Source organism: Scyliorhinus torazame, chromosome 6 (genome assembly GCF_047496885.1).
Source record: "Scyliorhinus torazame isolate Kashiwa2021f chromosome 6, sScyTor2.1, whole genome shotgun sequence".
In the NCBI taxonomy this organism is placed as follows: domain Eukaryota; kingdom Metazoa; phylum Chordata; class Chondrichthyes; order Carcharhiniformes; family Scyliorhinidae; genus Scyliorhinus; species Scyliorhinus torazame.
Genome location: NC_092712.1, coordinates 267,768,899 through 267,788,344, shown reverse-complemented (window position 1 = coordinate 267,788,344; position 19,446 = coordinate 267,768,899). Strand labels below are relative to the sequence as shown.

The 19,446-nt window shown below is 41.0% G+C and overlaps 1 protein-coding gene across 8 annotated transcripts in view; it reads left to right on the top strand.

Moving 5' to 3' along the window:
• Nucleotides 1-19,446, top strand: part of kif13a (kinesin family member 13A) — a 408,670-nt gene that overhangs the window by 323,274 nt on the left and 65,950 nt on the right. For 5 of the 8 annotated variants that reach the window (XM_072509681.1, XM_072509685.1, XM_072509680.1 and 2 more), the window contains exons 26-29: nucleotides 10,022-10,054; nucleotides 14,583-14,682; nucleotides 14,867-14,993; nucleotides 16,872-16,927. In XM_072509681.1, the coding sequence (XP_072365782.1) occupies nucleotides 10,022-10,054; nucleotides 14,583-14,682; nucleotides 14,867-14,993; nucleotides 16,872-16,927 (316 nt within the window). The remainder of the gene's footprint in view (nucleotides 1-10,021; nucleotides 10,055-14,582; nucleotides 14,683-14,866; nucleotides 14,994-16,871; nucleotides 16,928-19,446) is intronic. The other 3 variants (XM_072509684.1, XM_072509683.1, XM_072509688.1) reach the window with 1 other exon arrangement.

Sequence of the window (19,446 nt, the reverse complement as noted above, 5' to 3'; positions counted from 1 at the left end):
TGCTCCACTTTTCACCCTTGTGCGGGAAATACATTCACTATACCTGATCCATGCCCATCATTCTGCTATAGTTTTGTCTGTGAATCTTTGATCCTACTTTACCTGATCCAGATCTGTTCTCAGCCCATTGAAATTGGCCCTCATCCAATTAAGTATTTTTACTCTATGCTGTCCCTTGTCCTTTTCCAACCTTTTGATAGAATGATCAATGTCCCCTGAGTGTTCCCCTACTGACACTTGATCCACTTGCTCCACTTCAATCCGCAAGACCTGATTCAGTAATGATGCCTCCTTTCTTGTTGGTCTGGAACCATGCTGATCTAGAAAATTCTCCTGACACATTTCAAAAGCACTTCCCTCTCTCTACCCTTTACACTGTTACTGGCCCCGTCTATATTGGGATAATTAAAGTGGTGATAATTGGAGAATATATAGTTTTTCCATTTCTCTGTAGTTTCCCTGCAAACTTCCTCCTTATCTTTCCCACTAGTTGCTGGTGTACAGAATGCACCCATGAGTATAATTGTACCTCTGTTATGTACTATTTTGAGCTAAATTGATTCTGTCCTTTATACTCTGGGACATTCTCTTACTCCAGCACTGTAACATTCTCCTTAGTGAATCCTGCCTCCCCTTTTCCTTCCTTCCCTATCTTTTTTTAATATCTTGTATCCACGAATATTTGGTATCTAATCTTGCCCTTTTTTGAGCCTGGTTTTGTCATATTCCCATATCGATGCCTGCAGATCACCAACGTATTTATAATGATGGACTATTAACCTAATTTAGGCCTTATGACATTGTCTTTTATTTAGATCCCATCAAATAAATTGCTATTTAAGTGCAAACTGTCTCACCCAACTCAACTCGCACTATGCTTAATCTGCCAAGTGAATTTAAACCCACTGCAACAACACTAGCAAATCAGCTGTGAGGACATTGGTCTCTGTTCAGTTGAGGTCCAACCCATCTGAACTTTATAGGTTCGATCTCCCCCAGAGCTGGAGCAGCTCCAGCTGGTGACAATTCTTGCACGTGTCCAAAATCAATCGCCCTTATTCCTGCACCATTTCTCCATCTTCATCAGCTCAATGGCCATATTTATATACTCACTCGTGCGTGGCACCAGCAGTAGTCTGGAGATTACTGCCGTTGGGGTCCTGCTTGTTAGTCTCCTTCCTCACTGCCCTGCAAGGCCTCATCTCGCTTCCTGCCCATGTTATTTGTTGTTGGTATTGATATGGATGGTGACCATTGCCAGTTCACCCTTGCCCCTCAAATGTGCCCTGCAGCCTCGCAGTGAAATCCTTGTTCCAGGATGGCAGCATGCCATCATATCTGCGGTCGCAGAAACACCTGTCTGTTCCCCTATCTGTAGAATCACCTATCACTATGGCTTTCCCATTTTCTTCTGACTCCTCTGTATGAGTCAGCGTTGTGCAATGGAGTTGACTAAGGCTGCATTCCTCAGAGCAACGATTACGCTCGTCAATATTCAGAACTGAATACCAGTTTGAGAACAAGATGAACTCCTGAATCCTCCAATACTACTCCTGATTGCCTGAAGGCCACTTATTCCCTTTCTGATTGCATACTCTTAAGCTGCAGGGTGACCACATCAAGAAACATGCTATTCACATAGCTCTCAGCCTTGTTAATGCACCACAGTGAAGTAACTGCTCAAGCTCTGAAACCCAGAGCTAGAGGTGCTCCAGCTGACATCAATCCTTGCACATGAGAAGCATCCTGGATTTTCCCACATGGGGGTGTGTGCTCTCCACAGGGCTGAGGCGCCCTGTCATGCTTCAAATGACAACTGTTCACTTCATTTTGAACTAGCTGGTGCTCATTTAATAACACTGTCCGTAAGGACTTCTCCGCTTGATGTAACCGTGCTGCAATACAGTGATGCTGTGCAGGATCATTGCTGAACAGTGTCATATGGTTGTGTTTGAGCAACTGGGAAGGATGGAGTCACTTACATAACTAGATTTATGTTTGAGTAATTGGCAAATTGCTAAAACAATGACTTTTGGCTGTGGTTGAATAATTGATACCACTGCGTGGTGCAGCTGGATTACTACATCATGAGCTGGACTTTGAATAACACAATATGCTGCATGATATAGCTGGACGAGGAGTAATAGAGATCACTGCATGATGTAGCTGCATTGCGTTTCAATCCTGGGAGCTCACTACGTAATGCATACAGGGAATCGGCTAACATAGCTAGACTATAATGGAGGAAATGCTCCATAAGGTGGCTCGACAGTGGAGAATGACGGTCACTGCATAATGTGTTGCAGTTGTTAAATGCTGCTTGGGTGGGGGAGGTGTCACTGCATCATGTGTTATGGGCCAGGGTTTAGAGAATCCCAAAGTGTATCATAGAGTTCACCTGACCCACAACTTTTAATAGATTGTGGTATGGGGAGCACACGACTTACTCTACAGGTATGGTACAGCAGAAAATGGACCAGTGGTTTTTAAAACAAAACTATGTTTATTCTATGAACTCAAGTTAACCTTTTTAAAACAGACAGTGAATATCTTAGCAACCATTAATTCAAATACATCCCCCAAAGAATAAAACACTAAGTAATCTGTATGCTATTCTTTTAACATTGAAAAACTTAACAAACCTCTAAACAGGATCACATTAGTTAGGGTTTACATTCAATACTGAAATCATTTATAATTCTGAATTCACCAAATGATTAAGATAGTCTTTGGATGGCAGACTTCAACATCTGCTCCCTGAAAAACACAGACACACCCTAGCTCTTCTCAAACTGAAACTCAAAAAGCAGAAGTGGAGCTCAGCTCCACCCACACTCTGACATCACTCCAGTAACATGAGCAGCTCCATTTCTTAAAGGTACATTTCTTAAACACCGATTTCTTAAAGGGTACTCTCACATGACACCCCCCCCCCCCAAGAAAAAAAAACCCATCAACTTCAAGATGGTTTCATTTTTCACCTTTTCACCATCCTTTAAGAAATGCACACAGTAAATATACTTTTCGTTTCAAAAAAAAACAACACACGCAAACAGGTACAATAATATAGTCCATTTTTTTTCTTCTTCCTCCAACTGAAATTCATCTCGATTGACGATCGCTTTGAACAAGAAGGTCTCTGCACGATCCATCCATTTCTCTGGGCCTCGCCATTTCTCTTTAAAGTCAGATAATTTAGTTCAATCTCATCATAGAGTCCCTTGCAATTCTCCAACACGGGAGCATTGGTTATCAGTTTTCAGGCAGTCAAATGCCTGTTGAAAATCCGCTGTCCATTGAAATGTTCGACGTTTCTTCAGCAAATCCATCAGTGGAGCAATCATGCTACAAAACTTTTTCACAAATGTTCGATCAAACCAACTCATGCCAAGAAATCACATGATTTCCCTTTGTCTCAAGGGTATCGAAAACCTCTCAAGGAAAGTGATTCGGGCTTTTCCAAATCCACTTTTGGCTAGGTTTATTACCAAACCCGCCTCCAGAAGTCGATCGAATAACTCCATCAGCTGTTTCAAATGTTCTGTCCATGTTGGGCTGAAAATCATCAGATTGTCGATGTATACCGCACAATTGGGTAATCCTGAAACGATTGTGTTAGTTAACCGTTGAAATGTGGCTGGGGCGTTTTTCATGCCAAATGGCATAACTTTGAATTAGTATATACCACCTGGAGTCACAAAAGCTGAAATCTCCTTCGCTCTTTCGGATAAAGGTACCTGCCAGTAACCTTTAAGTAAATCCAATTTGGAAATAAAAGCTGATTGTCCCACTTTCCAATTGCAATCCTCCAAATGTGGGATAGATTATCATAGAATTTACAGTGCAGATAGGATAAGAGTCTGTTCTTGTAACTGCATTAACCTTTCTGTAGTCCGCACACAACCGTTGGGTACCGTCTGTTTTTTGTACCATCACTATGGGTGAGCTCCATTGGCTGCAACTCACTTCAATTATGCCATTTTTAAGCATACTCTTAATCTCTTTGTTAACCTGTGCCAATTTTAAAGGGTTAAGTCTATATGGATGTTGTTTGATTGGAACAGCATTTCCCACATCTACATCATGTATAGCCATTTTAGTACTTCCCAATTTATCTCCACAAACTTGCCCATGTGATACCAATAACTCTTTCCGGTCAGTTCATTTTTCCCCTGGAAGATAACTCAACAATTTATCCCAATTTTTAAGAACATCCTCATTTTCCAATTTAATTTGAGGTATGTCAAATTCACAGTCATCTGGATTTGGTTTGTCACTTTGAGTTAGAATCATTAAAACCTCCTCCTTTTTCTCTCCTTCCCTTTCAAAGTATCTTTTAAGCATATTCACGTGACACACTCGGTGAGTCTTCCTTCTATCTGGCGTTTTTATCACATGATTCACCTCACTTAATTTCCTTTCAATTAGATAAGTCCACAAAACCTTGCTTTTAAAGGTTCACCTACCACTGGTGACAATACTAAAACTTTATCTCCACTGACAAAACTATGAACTTTGGATTTCTTGTCCACGACCCTTTCATCACATTTTGTGCAATTTTAAATGTTGTCTAGCCAATTCACCTGCTCTATTTAATCGTTCCCTAAAATTTGACAAGTAATCCAATAATGTAATTTCCGATTTCTCACCCACCAACTTTTCCTTAATCAATTTCAGTGGTCCTCTTACGTCATGACCAGAAATCAAAAGGACTAAATTTGGTTGACTCATTAGGAGCATCCCTAATTGCAAACAGTACAAATGGAATTCATTTATCCCAATCCTCTGGATAATCTTGACAATAAGCCATCAACATTGTCTTTAATGTCTGATGCCATCTTTCTAACGCTCCCTGCGATTCTGGATGGTACGCAGTTGATTTAAATTGTTTTATTCCTAAGCTATCCATAACTTCTTTGAATAACTTTGAGGTAAAATTTGATTGTTGATCCGATTGTATTTCTGTGGGTAGTCCATAACTCGTAAAGAATTTAAGTAATTCCTCCACAATCCTTTTTGCTGTAATATTACGTACTGGAATGGCCTCTGGAAACCTAGTAGACACATCCATTATATTGATTCCCACTTTTTGTTTTAGGAAGCGGTCCTACACAATCAATTAGGACCCTTGTAAAAGGTTCCTCAAATGCTGGAATGGGTATAAAGGGCACTGGTTTTATCACTGCTTGAGGTTTCCCTATCACTTGACATGTGTGACATGATTGACAAAATTTAACTACATCTTTATGTAGTCCAGGCCAATAAAAATGTTTCTGGATTTTAGCTTGAGTTTTCCTTATCCCCAAATGACCTCCCACTGGTACCTCATGTGCAACTCGCAACACCTCCTTTCTATACCCTACCGGCAATATTACTTGATGAACTTCTGCCCACTTTTCATCCGCCTGCATATGCAAAGGTCTCCATTTTCTCATCAAGACATTACTTTTACGGTAATAACACTCTGCTATACAGTCAGATTCCTCTTCCGTTTACGCTTTCTGATACATCCGTTTTATTTCTATATCTTTTTGTTGTAACTCCGCCAATTTTCCTGAACTAATAATATCCGCCTCATCCTCCACCTGTTCTTGTTCTTTTTCAACCATCTGATCAAAAATCGTTTCTGACAATTGCACTTCAACTTCATCTTCACTCTTTGATTTCTCCTCTTGTCTTAACCTGTGACTTTGCAACCTTGTTACTACACAATCCAGAAAAATCCCAGGATATTTATCCTTCAACACTTCAGTTGTCTGATTTTCCACTGGCTTATCAACCACCGTAGGCATCACTCCCACCTGCGATCCAGCTATATCATTACCCAAGATAAACTGTATTCCTGGACAAGATAATTTCCCTATTACTCCTACTACCTCTTCACTGGACTTTCCAACCTTACCTTATATAATGGAACGCTACACCTCTCACCCTGAATACCACATATCACCACCTTTTCTGGCAACATTCTTCCCAAACTACATAACTCCTCATCTCTTACCATTAAAGATTGACTAGCTCCCGTATCTCTTAAAATTGTGATTTCTTTACCGGCTCCTCCTGATACACATGAGTAAACTTTACCCACACAAGTAAATTCTTTAAAGAGATCTGGCACCTTCTTATCAATCACCTCTTGATCAGGCTGTACAATCTTTTGTACCTCCATCGCTTCACTTGGGCTTTCCTTTACCCCTTTTAATAAACCCCACTCTCTTATCCTGTTTTACCACATCAGCCTTCCCAGTGCTTTTCTTCAACCACCAACAACTGAAGTGTTGAAGGACGAATATCCTGGGATTTTTCTGGATTGTGTAGTAACAAGGTCACAAAGTCACAGGTTAAAACAAGAGGAGAAATCAAAGAGTGAAGATGACGTTGAAGTGCAATTGTCAGAAACGATTTTTGATCAGATGGTTGAAAAAGAACAAGAGCAGGTGGAGGATGAGGCGGATATTATTTACATGGCCTCGTTTATTACAGTGAAAACATTTGAAACTTTTCATTTCTTTACCACCCTCCTGGATTTATTTTTTAATCTGAGGTACACTCTCCTTATTATCTCCCATCAGATCACCTTTACATTTACCACTTGAGTATTTCTCATGTCCCCAGTTTCTATTCCTCACAGGCTGAAACTGATGTTGGAAACCAAGCGTTGATTTATGAACTAATTCATAATCATCTGCCATTTCTGCTGCTAACCTCGCAGTTTTAACCCTCTGCTCTTCCACATGAATTCTCACTACATCAGGAATTGAATTTTTAAACTCCTCCAAAAGTATAATTTCTCTGAGAGCTTCATACGTTTGGTCTATTTTCAAAGCCCTTATCCACCTATCAAAATTACTCTGTTTGAGCCTTTCAAACTCCATGTATGTTTGACCAAATTCTTCCCTTAAATTTCTAAACCTTTGCCTGTAAGCTTCAGGCACCTAAGGTTCATATGCACCTAAGATGGATTTTTTCACCTCCTCATACGTCCCAGATACCTCCTCTGGTAGTGACGCAAACACGTCACTAGTTCCACCTACAAGCTTTGTTTGAATCAGTAACACCCACATCTCCTGTGGCCATTTCATTTGTTTAGCTACCTTCTCAGATGAAATGAAAAAGGCTTCTACCTCCTTCTCGTCAAGCCTTGGCAATGCTTAGACATATTTAAATAGATCCCCATCAAGCCTTCGACTTTGTCGCTCTTTCTCACTATCCTCATCACTATCATCCAACTGTACGTTTCCCTTTACATCTGCCAATTTTAACTGACTGTCATGTTTATTGGCCATTTTCTGAAGTTCAAACTCTCTCTTTTTATCTTTTTCCCTGATCTGTATCTCCCTTTCTTTTTCTTTTTGTTCTGCTAGGGCTATTCTTTCTTTTCTTCTTTCTTCTCTCTCTCTTTCTTTTTCCTCTCTATCTCTTTCGTATTCAAGCTGCTTTAATTCTTTCTCGTGTTCCATTTGTTTAATTTGCAACTGAATTTTTGCCATTTCCAATGACTCAAACTCTATCTCAGGCAACTTTAAATGCTTAACCACCACCATAATGACCTCATCTTTTCGCATTTTGTCATGTAATGTTAACTGCAATGTTTTTGCCAAATCTAAGAGTCTGCTTTTAGTCTCTGTCCGTAAGGTACTGCGTGTGACCGTACCCACCCCCAAAAGCTTCTGAGCCTCTGAAAGAGCCATTGTCCACAACACACACCCCACTTAAACTAAAATATCACACCTGAAAAGCAACCACAATATGCTCACCCCCTCACTGTCTTTAAGTTCACTAAGCCAATCCAATAGATAGACATTTATCCCCCTCGAGCCCACAATTGTTATGGGCCAGGGTTTAGAGAATCCCAAAGTGTATCATGGAGTTCACCTGACCCACAACTTTTAATAGATTGTGGTATGGGGAGCACACGGCTTACTCTACAGGTATGGTACAGCAGAAAATGGACCAGGGGTTTTTAAAACAAAACCATGTTTATTCTATGAACTCAAGTTAACCTTTTTAAAACAAGCCGTGAATATCTTAGCAACCATTAATTCAAATACACCCCCCAAAGAATAAAACACTAAGTAATATGTATGCTATTCGTTAAACATCCAAAAACTTAACAAACCTCTAAACAGGAGCACATTAGGGTTTACATTCAATACTGAAATCATTTATAATTCTGAATTTACCAAATGATTAAGATAGTCTTTGGATGGCAGACTTCAACAGCAGCTCCCTGAAAAACACCCTAGCTCTTCTCAAACTGAAACTCAAAAAGCAGAAGTGGAGCTCAGCTCCACCCACACTCTGACATCACTCCAGTAACATGAGCAGCTCCATTTCTTAAAGGTACATTTCTTAAACACCCATTTCTTAAAGGGTGCTCTCACATGACACAAGTTACTGAGCTGCGTGGAATCAATGGGGATTGCTGCATGATATATCTGCAGCGGGATTCTCCGTTCCTGAGACTAAGTGTTGACGCCGGGGTAGGATTCGTGGACTTCCACGACAGTAAAACTGGCGCCGCACCTGGACTGATTCAGCGACCGTGGAGGGACTAGCGCCAGCACCAGGTGGAACACAATCGATTCCAATGAGAAACGGGGCCGGATGTGCCGGGTCCGTTATTGATACTCGGTAGGCTGACAAGCTGCAGACGCAGATACACATTACAATCACCACACACACTCACCCCAGCCAGCGAGATGTCACACGTTGCGCTGGAGCACGCCCATCCTGCTGATGGGGCGGCTAAGGGCTGAGGGGACACCCATACGACCTGTGGCCCTAAGTTCACAGTGGGCAGTTAATGGCATGCGCAGCTGCGTGGCTGCCTTGCAGGTCGCGACAAAGGTTCTCTGTGCCTGTCCACTCCGACCCCACAGCCTACCTCCTAGCCACCCCCCGCTATTCCGTTCGGCCCTGGCAGAAGCCCCCCAGCCTGCGGCACAACTATGTTGGACACTTACCGTACTACCTCTCTCTCCCTCAGCAGCCACAGTGCCTGTTTCATAATTTTAAAAGCACACGTGAACCTCGCCGTTGGGAATTCGCCCCAGTGAAGGCGGAGCATCGCGGAGGCCCGGAGAATACCGGGTCAGGCCTGCTAATGATATGCCAACGTTTACGTGTGTACTCGAACGCATTGACACCTCTGTCGAGTCACAGGAAAATTGCGATTTGGTGTGAAACCGGCGCCTGCCACAATTTCAGTGTCAAAACCAATTCTCCGCCCAATCGTGTTTCCCAATTCCGGCATCGGCTGAAGGAGAATCCCACCCCTGGGCTATGCTTGATCAATGGGGATTTATGCATGCTGTATCTGGTCTGTGTTTGAACAATGGGGATTGCTACATGATGTATCTGGGCTGTGTTGTACTATGAGGATTGCTACATATTGTATCTGGGCTGTGCTGGAACAATGGGGATTGCTGCATATTGTACCTGTGTTGTGTTTCTACAATGGGGATTGCTGCATGATATTGTTGATGCAAGGTTATGCAGATTAATAGATACAAATTTGAAATGCATATTACTCTAATTGAAAAGTAATAAAACAGTATCCAATTAACAAATAATAGAATGGGGGGATTGGAACTTTTTAAAGTTTGATTATTGTTCGTATTTTCTTAGTTGCTGCTTTGTGTTTTAGTTCATTTTTGTCTGGAATTTCTTAAGATTTTTCAAAACCTCCACTTTGCAACATTATTTTGTTGCTCATGAATAGCTGTAATGCTTTACACATTACAACAGTGTTATGGGATCTAAACAGCTTTTGAAAAGAAGTTGACATCAATTTGGTTTGCACCTCATCAACATCCTGTCTCAAATTACTGCCAGTGTAAATTTCCTGCAGAGTCAGGTGTGAATTTTGTGTTTATTCCTTTTGAGATGCAGAATTTTGAAGGTAAATCACACAACAATATGTATTTATTATGAACAGTGTAAAACTTTTGTGATAAACGAAGTGTTTCTGAAATGTTTGCATGACAGTGTCTTTACTAAGTTTATTTTCTCCTGCCAGAAAGAGGAGAAGGAGGATATGGATAGTTACCAGGTATCGTTGCTATCATAAGTTATATGGCATGAAGCACAATATTGGCCAGCATCAGCAACTGACTTGCAAATTAGGCAATGGAGATGGAAAGTTTAGGTTTTAACAAGCCGTAGTGCCCTTTCTTGTATGCACTTTCTAAACCATTCAGTTTTAACAATATCCAATTGTAATTGTCCAAGACAAAATAGAAGTCACATTGCACAAGAAAGTAGTGTGTCCCTTAATCATGCTTGGATTAACATTATTACTGTTGCTTGAAGCTGCATAAAATCAAATCTTAAATTGACATGTACAGGCATTAGCATCAGAAAGTTTAACTCTTGGTGAGGTCAGTACATGCAAAAGTGTTCTTTTGTTTGGGGGCGGGGGATGAATAATGACAACTGAGTATTCTTTACAGGGGGTTGAACCAAATGTACCAGAGTAAACCTGGTATGGGTCCATGCAGAAACATGTATTATTCATTTTCTACCTCCATGGAAATTTAGGCTGTGCTTTCTTCAAGTCAGTCTGTCTGTGAACAGCAGCTTGTCATCTCGATAGTTTAGAATATAGCTTCAACGTTTAACAACGTTTTATATTGTTCTTTCTCTCCCAGCATCCAACCCAGTCAGGCATTGGAATCCCATTTCATTGTTCTTTCAGGCATCTTTTAGGAAATTGACATGGTGCAAATCATCTATCCATCAGACTGTTAGAACATCTCGTCATTGCAAATTGCAATAAATGGGAAGAACATTTTGAAAGTCCTTTCTGCTGATGACCCTGGGAAAAGCTTTTTGTCAAAGGGATTTCTTTTGATTAAGAAATTAATCAGATCTGAATTTTGTCATGCTATTTGTTGCTGCAGTCACGTGGTTGTTTGGAATCAAGGAGCAATGGTTACCACAGATCAATGTTAGCTGAAGTTTTTCAGTCACTCAAATCAGTCACAGAAATACGCAATGACCAATGTAACAGACATAAAGTTATCGGTGATTGATGACCCGTTAATGTATCACCTGCCTGCACTACATACATCTTTCTTAATCCTACAGTCATCAGAACATATTGAACCCTCTATACCAGTTCACATTCTGTTTCTGGCCCTGTTGTCAGACTTTTGAATAACCTTTGCTTTTAGACCCAGGAAGCATCTGTCAAAACTGACTTTTGATGTAGTTTCATCATCGTGAAACCATGCTTTCTTGCAGTTATGTCATCGTAATTGCGACGAAAAAGAAAAATTTTCTCCCTGATATTATTTCCACAAACAGACTGCTTTGCTCAGTAAAATAATGAGCACGTGACCAATTACCATGATCAGTGATTAATGGACATGGCTGAGAGCAGCTAACTTAGACAAGGATATGGTATCAAGTTCATGGTCAGTGACAAAGCAATGGTGCTTGCTGCTGAACTGGAAGAATGCTGCAAACAAAAATCTAGCAAGCTGTGTGTTGCAATTTGTGGGTTTCACCTTTCCTGAAGTTAGTTTGAACCTGATGCCCAGTCAGTCCAGGGGATCTGTAGGCATCCAACAACGATGATGTTAACACCACCCATTTGAGGCAATTCGGGATGGCCGATAGATGTTGACCAATAGAAATAGCAGACTAAGCAGCCAATCACATTGAACAAATCTTGCAGGCAGACCAGAGAGTAAAATTTACCTATTTATATTAAATTTTAGAGGCCAAAATGACGATTAGAACATACATTTCAGAAGCTAAAATATAATTTTTAAAAATTATATTAAACCATGGAATTTTTATTATAATTAAACACTTTGATGTCAGAGGGGTTGTTCAGAAGTGGTTATGATTTAGTTGGCCATTAAAAACCCATTTACCAGTGCAGGCCAGCAGTGCGGTTCAATTCCTGTACCAGCCTCCCCGAACAGGCGCCGGAATGTGGCGACTAGGGGCTTTTCACAGTAACTTCATTTGAAGCCTACTTGTGACAATAAGCGATTTTCATTTCATTTCATTTTCATTAATGATGCGTAACTCTTTAGAGGGGTTTTAAACAACAATATTACTATATTAAAGGGGATGTTCTCATCAGATGAGTGACTTCTTTGGGGACCTCAAAGATGTGCGGGGACATGAATTGACTAAGAGCAATTTCTGGATTCGTTCATCTATACAACTATGTAGAAGCCACTTTGCTTACAGCTTCACAGTTGTATCGCCGTCATTACAACTGCAAGATCCAGGCCATAAAATGTGAGGCTTTGAGGAATAGCCCAGTGCCCCAAACAAATGCAAAGCTGCAGGCATAACCACTGCAACTCGATCGGAATGTCACATTGGGTACTGGGAAGGAAGCAATTAGGGCAACGATTATATTGGAATGGGACCCAAAGTTATAGTTGTGAAATATTATTGAAAGAAACATCCTCAAACTGGACTTTCTGTAGGCAGTCATTAACCCAAGTGACTTTGCAATTATTTAACCATGTAGGTTCAGCTCTCTTGTGTTACTAAGCCAAGTAACTAATGCTTAAACAGAATTATTCCAGCAAGCACATTTTAGTTCAGTGTTTACTCTGAATGCAGGCACAGATTTTTACTAATGATGTTTCAACATGTTAATTCCTGATCGCTTCTGTGCCACCTTGAGGCATAACATGGTAAAATAAAATTACACGTATATATCTCATAATTAAAAAAAAATTAGATTTACTTATGGACATTAGAAAAAGCCGAACATTAAGGAAACAAAAGTCTGCAAACAAGTAGGGCGTTTTGCTCTGCCTAAAGTAATTTATGGTTAAATGTGTTGAAAAACATACACCCTCTCAGCAGCTCTGTTTAATCTTCAAGTGTGTTTCCAGCACATTACTTTAGTTATGACACTTAGAAACAAAAAGGGAAAATAACACCATAATTGTAGCCATAAGAGCTTTGGTCTTTCTCTTTACTGAGAGAAAATTTTCTAAAGGATTAAGGCTGTTGCACAGAAGTATTTGCAGTTTGAATTTAGTTTAGACTGGAATATTCCTTTTTGTGTTTTAGTAAGTAATGAATTGAAAGGTTTGTTTCTTCTTTTTAAAAAAAAAAATGCAGGTAGATAAAGATATGCTCCATCTCCATTTCACCTATGTACACTAAAGCAGGGTTCGAAATACTAAATCAGTGGAAAGAATAAACTTTCGTAAACTGTGACAAAAATGAAAGTGGAATATGAAAATTCATGCAATTGGTGACCCTCTTCTGCTTTTAATTGCTGATAGAAGAATGTTACCTCACCAAATAATGGCTTGTACCATATATGAGGTGTTGCTCTAGTGAACATCCAACTTGTATCTGTAAAACAAGTTTCCAAGTGAATCCATTTTTTAAAATCTTGGAATAATTTGGTGCCATAAATGGGCAAAAATATAAAATTTATTTCCATTCACCATGTTTATAAGACATCACAATCTCCAGATTTCTTTGCATAAAAATGGATTTCTTTGCATAAAAATGGAAAATGCAGTTACCTTGAATATTGAGTATTTCGATTCCTGCAGTTACTAACATTTTGAGGAGCTTTCTCTCTGCTACTTGCCACAGCAATATTGAACATTAAACCGCTGTTTACTACAAGTTCCATGCTTATAGCATGAATGCATGTAACCACTGCATGGGGTATTTGATGAAAACAAAAGAACTGTCATGTGAAGGGCCTCATCTATTTCTTAACCATTACAAAGACTTGCAAATCTCAGTTGTAACTTTCTGGTGTCAAATATGCAGGTAAGCTAAATGCCAAACAACAGCAAATATTTTCATCTATGAGGTGCTACTGTACAGTTTTACAATGGTTATGGCCCTGTTCTTTTGCAAACTTGGCTTATACATTTGGTAGAAATTTTCTTTGGGCCATTTATAGCAAGAAATCCCTTGATCCCTAATTGGCATATGCATGACACTGTGGAAGTGAATCACAAAGGACAGGACATTCCCAGGTTGAGTACCTAACCTGCAATCGCTTCAGTGATTCCAGCTGCAGTGTTATAATTAGACTCAGGGGTATTGATTTAGGGAGGAGAGGAACAGAAAAAGGACATGGTTCCCACCAAAGATAATTATCCACTGAACCCCTACTGGGAAGTGCATATTTGAATTGTCATGAGACTTAATCGGGATGTTCACTGGTCAAATAACAAACTGATTTTCACTAACAAGTTAATACATTTCAGAGATATGGGAAGAACCACAGAAAAATTGTAGCGTTACGTTGGTTTATATGTAGAAATCTATGTATTGACTCCATTCCAATTATGGGAGGGTTACAATGGGGGGAAAAACACATTGAGCATCACAGATGTGATTGTACATTCTGTCAGCTCAGTACTAAATTCATCCTGGACTCCGGGAAGAAACGGTTTTGTTAAACAGCAAAAGCAAAAATGGAAGTTTGCAACTAACTACCATTAGGTTGCAAGCTTTCAATAACTTCTTGTAGAACTGTTCAGTGGCACTGCACAATGCATTTGCAAAGTACCAAAATATTACACCATTAAGCAATGTCTTATACCTTTCCCCTTATAATTGATCAGGAGGAAGATTTGAATGATGTGCGGGAAAGATGGTCTGATGCTTTGATGAAGCGTCGAGAGTACTTGGATGAACAAATTCAGAAAGTGATCAACAAGCAAGGTGTGTATACTTAATGTGTACAACATGACGCACATATTTTTTAGATATAGAAATAGTGGGTGTTGAATGCCACAGCAACTACATTTTAGGAGTGAGGTAACTATGGTGGAAGAAATTGGCAGGAAGCATCACAGACTTTACTGGATCTACTTTTGTTGATATTATCTTGTGTTCTTCCATGTAGAAAAAACAGAAGATGACGTGGAGAGGGAGGCCAGGCTGGTGGAGCAGTGGGTGGGCCTGACTGAGGAGAGAAATGCTGTGCTTGTTCCTGCTCCAGGAAGTGGAATTCCAGGAGCCCCCGCAGACTGGTCAGTCAAACGCCTGCTTCAAATCTCTTGTGGTACAGTTACTGTGCATGTTAGAGTTGAAACAATCCCTTCCTTTTTGGCTCTTCTCGATCTAACTGAGAATTACTTGCCTTTTTGAGAGTTCTAGATGTTAAAGAATGCTAACTGCTTCCGAACTTTCCTAGATATTTGTCCTCCCTGCCTCAAACACCTTTTCCCCCTTGCAACTATATCTTTAGTTCACACTATTCATTCCGAGTGAGCTGATTCTCAAGTGACTTCTAGAATTCCTGCTTGATAGCTAGTCGTATTGTTTCCAGTGTGCAAAGGCAGTTCTATGTTTTCATAGAATCCCTACAGTATAGAATGAGGCCAATTGACCAATGAAGTCTGCACCGACCCCCTTACCTAGGCCACAGCCCCCAAGCTAACACCGTAACCCCATCTAATCTTTGGGACACTGAGGGACAATTTAACATGGCCAATACACCTAATCTGCACATCTTTGGACTGTGGGAGGAAACGGGAGCATCTGGAAGAAACCCATGCAGACATGGTGAAAAAGTGCAAACTCCACACAGCCACCCGAGAATTGAACCCGGGTCCCTGGTGCTGTGAATCAGCAGTGCTAACCACTGTGCCACCATGCGGTCCCATGTAATTTGCTTCATGATTTGAAACTCTCTTATCTCTACATGAGAACCTTGCTATCTCAGAAGCATTCTTCCAGTGACCTTGATGAGTCGGAAATATCATCAAGCTGATAATCTTAAGTGCAAGGCCACTTCAATGACAAAATATCCCAGTGCCCTGTTCTCTCCGCTAATAGTTGGTTAGTGGGATGTGAACTTGTGCTTGGAATTCTCTTTCTTCCACCCACCCACCCAACATGATGAGTGGATTAGTAAATGAAGCAAACAAAGGTGGAGACCAGGCATGGGAAGGTTGATCATAAGATCCGAAGAAATACAAGCAGGAGTAGATGATTTGGTCACTCTGGCCTGCTCCACCATTCAATAAGGTCATGGCTGGTCTGATTATGGCCTTAACGCCACTTTCCTGCCCCTCCTCCGAAGTACCCGAAGCGATCCCCAGCCCCAACGCCGCTCTCCTCCTCCAGCACTCCACTCCCCACGGTGCCCAAACGGCATGCCAAGCTGGCAGCACTGCCAGGGCTGCAGTGCAAAGGTGCCAGCGTGGCACTGCCAAGGGTCAGGGCTCAAGGGGATCCATGCCCATGAAAGGAGGATGGAGGGTTGGAGTGGATGCAGGGCAGGTAAGGAAGGGTCTTTGGGAGGCTCGGGGGGCTGACGGGTTGTAGTTCTGGAAGGGGAGCCTGTAAAGGTGCTTGAGGGGCCTGAAGAGTGGCCCCCCAGGGATCCCATAGCTGGGTGTCCTCACTTGGGGAGGTGTGTGGGGTAATGTCCATGTGGGTGGGGAGTGTGGGGGACCCACAAGCTCACTTAGAGATTGGGTCACCCTTTCAAGATGGCAGCCAATCTCTGAGTTCAGCTCCCCAGTGATGAAAATAATTCTAAGTGTGGGCTAAACCGGTGTGAAACTCCCCAAGGTCCAAAAATGTGGCTAAGTGTGGTTAGAATAGCAGTGGGGAACCCGCCACCAAAGCCAGCGGGAAACCTCCAGCAAAACCCACCACAAATGACACTTAGAACCTTTTCCATTAGATCACGCCCAGAATCAATGTAGTTTAATTTAGAAAAGTCTTAATGTAGCTTTTCTTTAAGCAAGCATGTGAAAACAATTACCAATGATTGACCAGTTTATGTTGATTTAAATATACAAAACCTCACGATTAAACGTTTCCTTTGCATTTTATAAAAGTAATTAGATTTTAATCTGTATATTTTTATTTTAACTCTAAATAAGTGTATCTTTCAGGGTATCACCACCAGGAATGGAGGCTCATATCCCTGTACTCTTCCTTGACTTAAATGGTGAGCTGATATGTTCTGAGTAAATAGTTTTTTTTTGTGTCTGAAGTTGAATGGAAAAGAAAAAATATTTCACATGGATATAAAACATAAATTAAGCAAGCAGATGGTGGTCTAACATGCTAAAAGGAGATGCTGAGTTCCATTTCTAATGTACTCACCCGAGCACCCTGCTGTGTGAAAGTGCTGATTGAGGATCCAGAGGTTTTCCATGAATGATGGAAGAGACTGCTCACGGCAGCTCCTCATAGTCACTTAAAAGTGGTCCACATGGAAGCAGAGGACCCGATTGTCTGGTTGTACTCTCTCCTATAGCAATAGGTGAGAGAGGAGAAAATATTGACAACTGATAGAGCATCTGTTATTCATCCTCCGAAGAAGAAACATCTAGCCAAAGAAAATCATGTTCTTGGATTTGCATTTGATACAAGATGGTGCTTCTTTTGCTGGACGAAGGACACATTCAATAATGCTACGTATTTGGCCTCTAATGTTAAGCTAGACATTGTTCTTCATTACATATTGTTTCTTCACATGTTTGAAGTCAGCTTCACCCAACATAAGATTCTGTTTGTTACTGAGCAAAGAACAATAGCAGCCGCATTTATATAGTGCCTTTAATGTAGAAAATGAAGTGCCTCACCAAAACTATCAATAAAAAAATATTGCCGCTGAGACCCAGAGGAGACTGGGGCATATGGTAAAACGGTAGACTAGATCTGGGTCACTGTCCGTGTGGAGTTTGCACATTCTCCCCATGTTTCACCCCTACAACCCTAAAGATGCGCAGGGTAGGTGGATTGGCCATGCTAAATTGCCCCTTAATTGGAAAAATGAATTGGGTACTTTAAAATTTATTTTTTTTAAACGGTAGACTAGATATTAAGGGGCGCCTTAATGAAGGGAAGAGAGGTGGTGAATTTTGGGGAGGGAATTCCAGAGTAAGGACCAAAGCAGCTGAAGCCACGGTGGCAGTAGAGGGGCAGTTCAAATCCGGAATACCTTAAGATGCCATAATTGGGGGAATGCTTCAACCTCAAAGGCTTGTCGGGCTGGAGAGTGTTATGGATAGATTCAAAAACAAGGATGAGGATTTTAAAATTGAAGTGTTGTTATACAGGGAACCAATGAAAGTCAAAGGAATGAGACTTGGTGCAAGTTTAGCTACAGGGAACAGTGTGTGTCCAGATTCCAAAAATTGAAGGCCCATGCTAGGAGCTGGTTCTTTGGCTTGTCGAAAAACAGATGGTCGGGCAGGAGGAGATTATGGCTGCTTTGAAGATTTATTTCTTCTATATTTCACATATACTTGCAATTCTTGGATATAATCTCATACTGATGCTGTTATTCTATCGACTTCTGCATTTTGGATGAATGAGAATAGTCAAGTTGTACACCACCAGGGGCAGAGCTGATGGATCATAGAACCATAGAATTTACAATGCAGAAGGAGGCTATTCGGCCCATCGAGTCTGCACCTGCCCTTGGAAAGAGCACCCTACCCATGCCCACACCTCAACCCTATCCCCATAACCCGGTAACTCCACCTAACCTTTATTTGGAGGCTAAGGGCAATTTAGCATGGCCAATCCACCTAACCTGCACATCTTTGGACTATGGGAGGAAACTGGAGCACCCGGAGGAAACCCACGCAGCCACGGGGAGAACGCGCAGACTCCGCACAGACAGTGACCCAAGCCGGAATCGAACCTGGGACCTTTGAGCTGTGAAGCAACGTTGCTAACCACTGTGCTGCCCGATCATCCTGTCTTAAATATATGTTGGTGGTGAAGAGTTCTGTACAGCATCACAATTGTTTACAATGATCATATGATTGACTCTTAACAGCGCTCTGCAACGGCCGAGCAAGCCAAACAATTCAAGGACAATTCGCGCTGGGTAAGCCTTGCCAGCAATGCCCACACCCCATTAAGGAATAAAGAAAAACGATATAAGCAGTGTCCATCTTCAGTGTTTTGAATTGAATATGTTTGCCACATGCTTGTATTTTCAGCCCTTCTAAATTCTTCTTCGATCCACTATGTATATGTATCCATTTACTCTGCAGCCTATCTTAAAATGTTTTCAAATTGTTTGTATTACATACAAGTACATTTTAATATTATGCATCTATTTAACGTTTGCTCACTTTTGCCCTGCATTTAGAAGGATGTTTCCATGACGACTGAAGGAATTAGCCTTAAACTCTCTGGACAGCCCGTCAGTAGGGAATCTCCAAATAAGAATCAAAAATCAGGCTGTAAAATCTCAACTTTCAAGCACCTGAACCAATCCAGTAATGTTTTGTCAGATTGAATTTGGTCCCAGTGAAGCAAAATAAATTTTTTTTTTTAATAAACAATTTTAATGAGGTATTTTTGGCATTACAAACAGCAACAGTATAAAAACAATGTACAAAGAATAATAAACATAGTGCAATCACCGACTCCCATCCCACCAAAGCCCGCCTAATTGACCCCCTATTCTACATTAGAAGCAAGAGGAAAGTTGATTGAACTTCG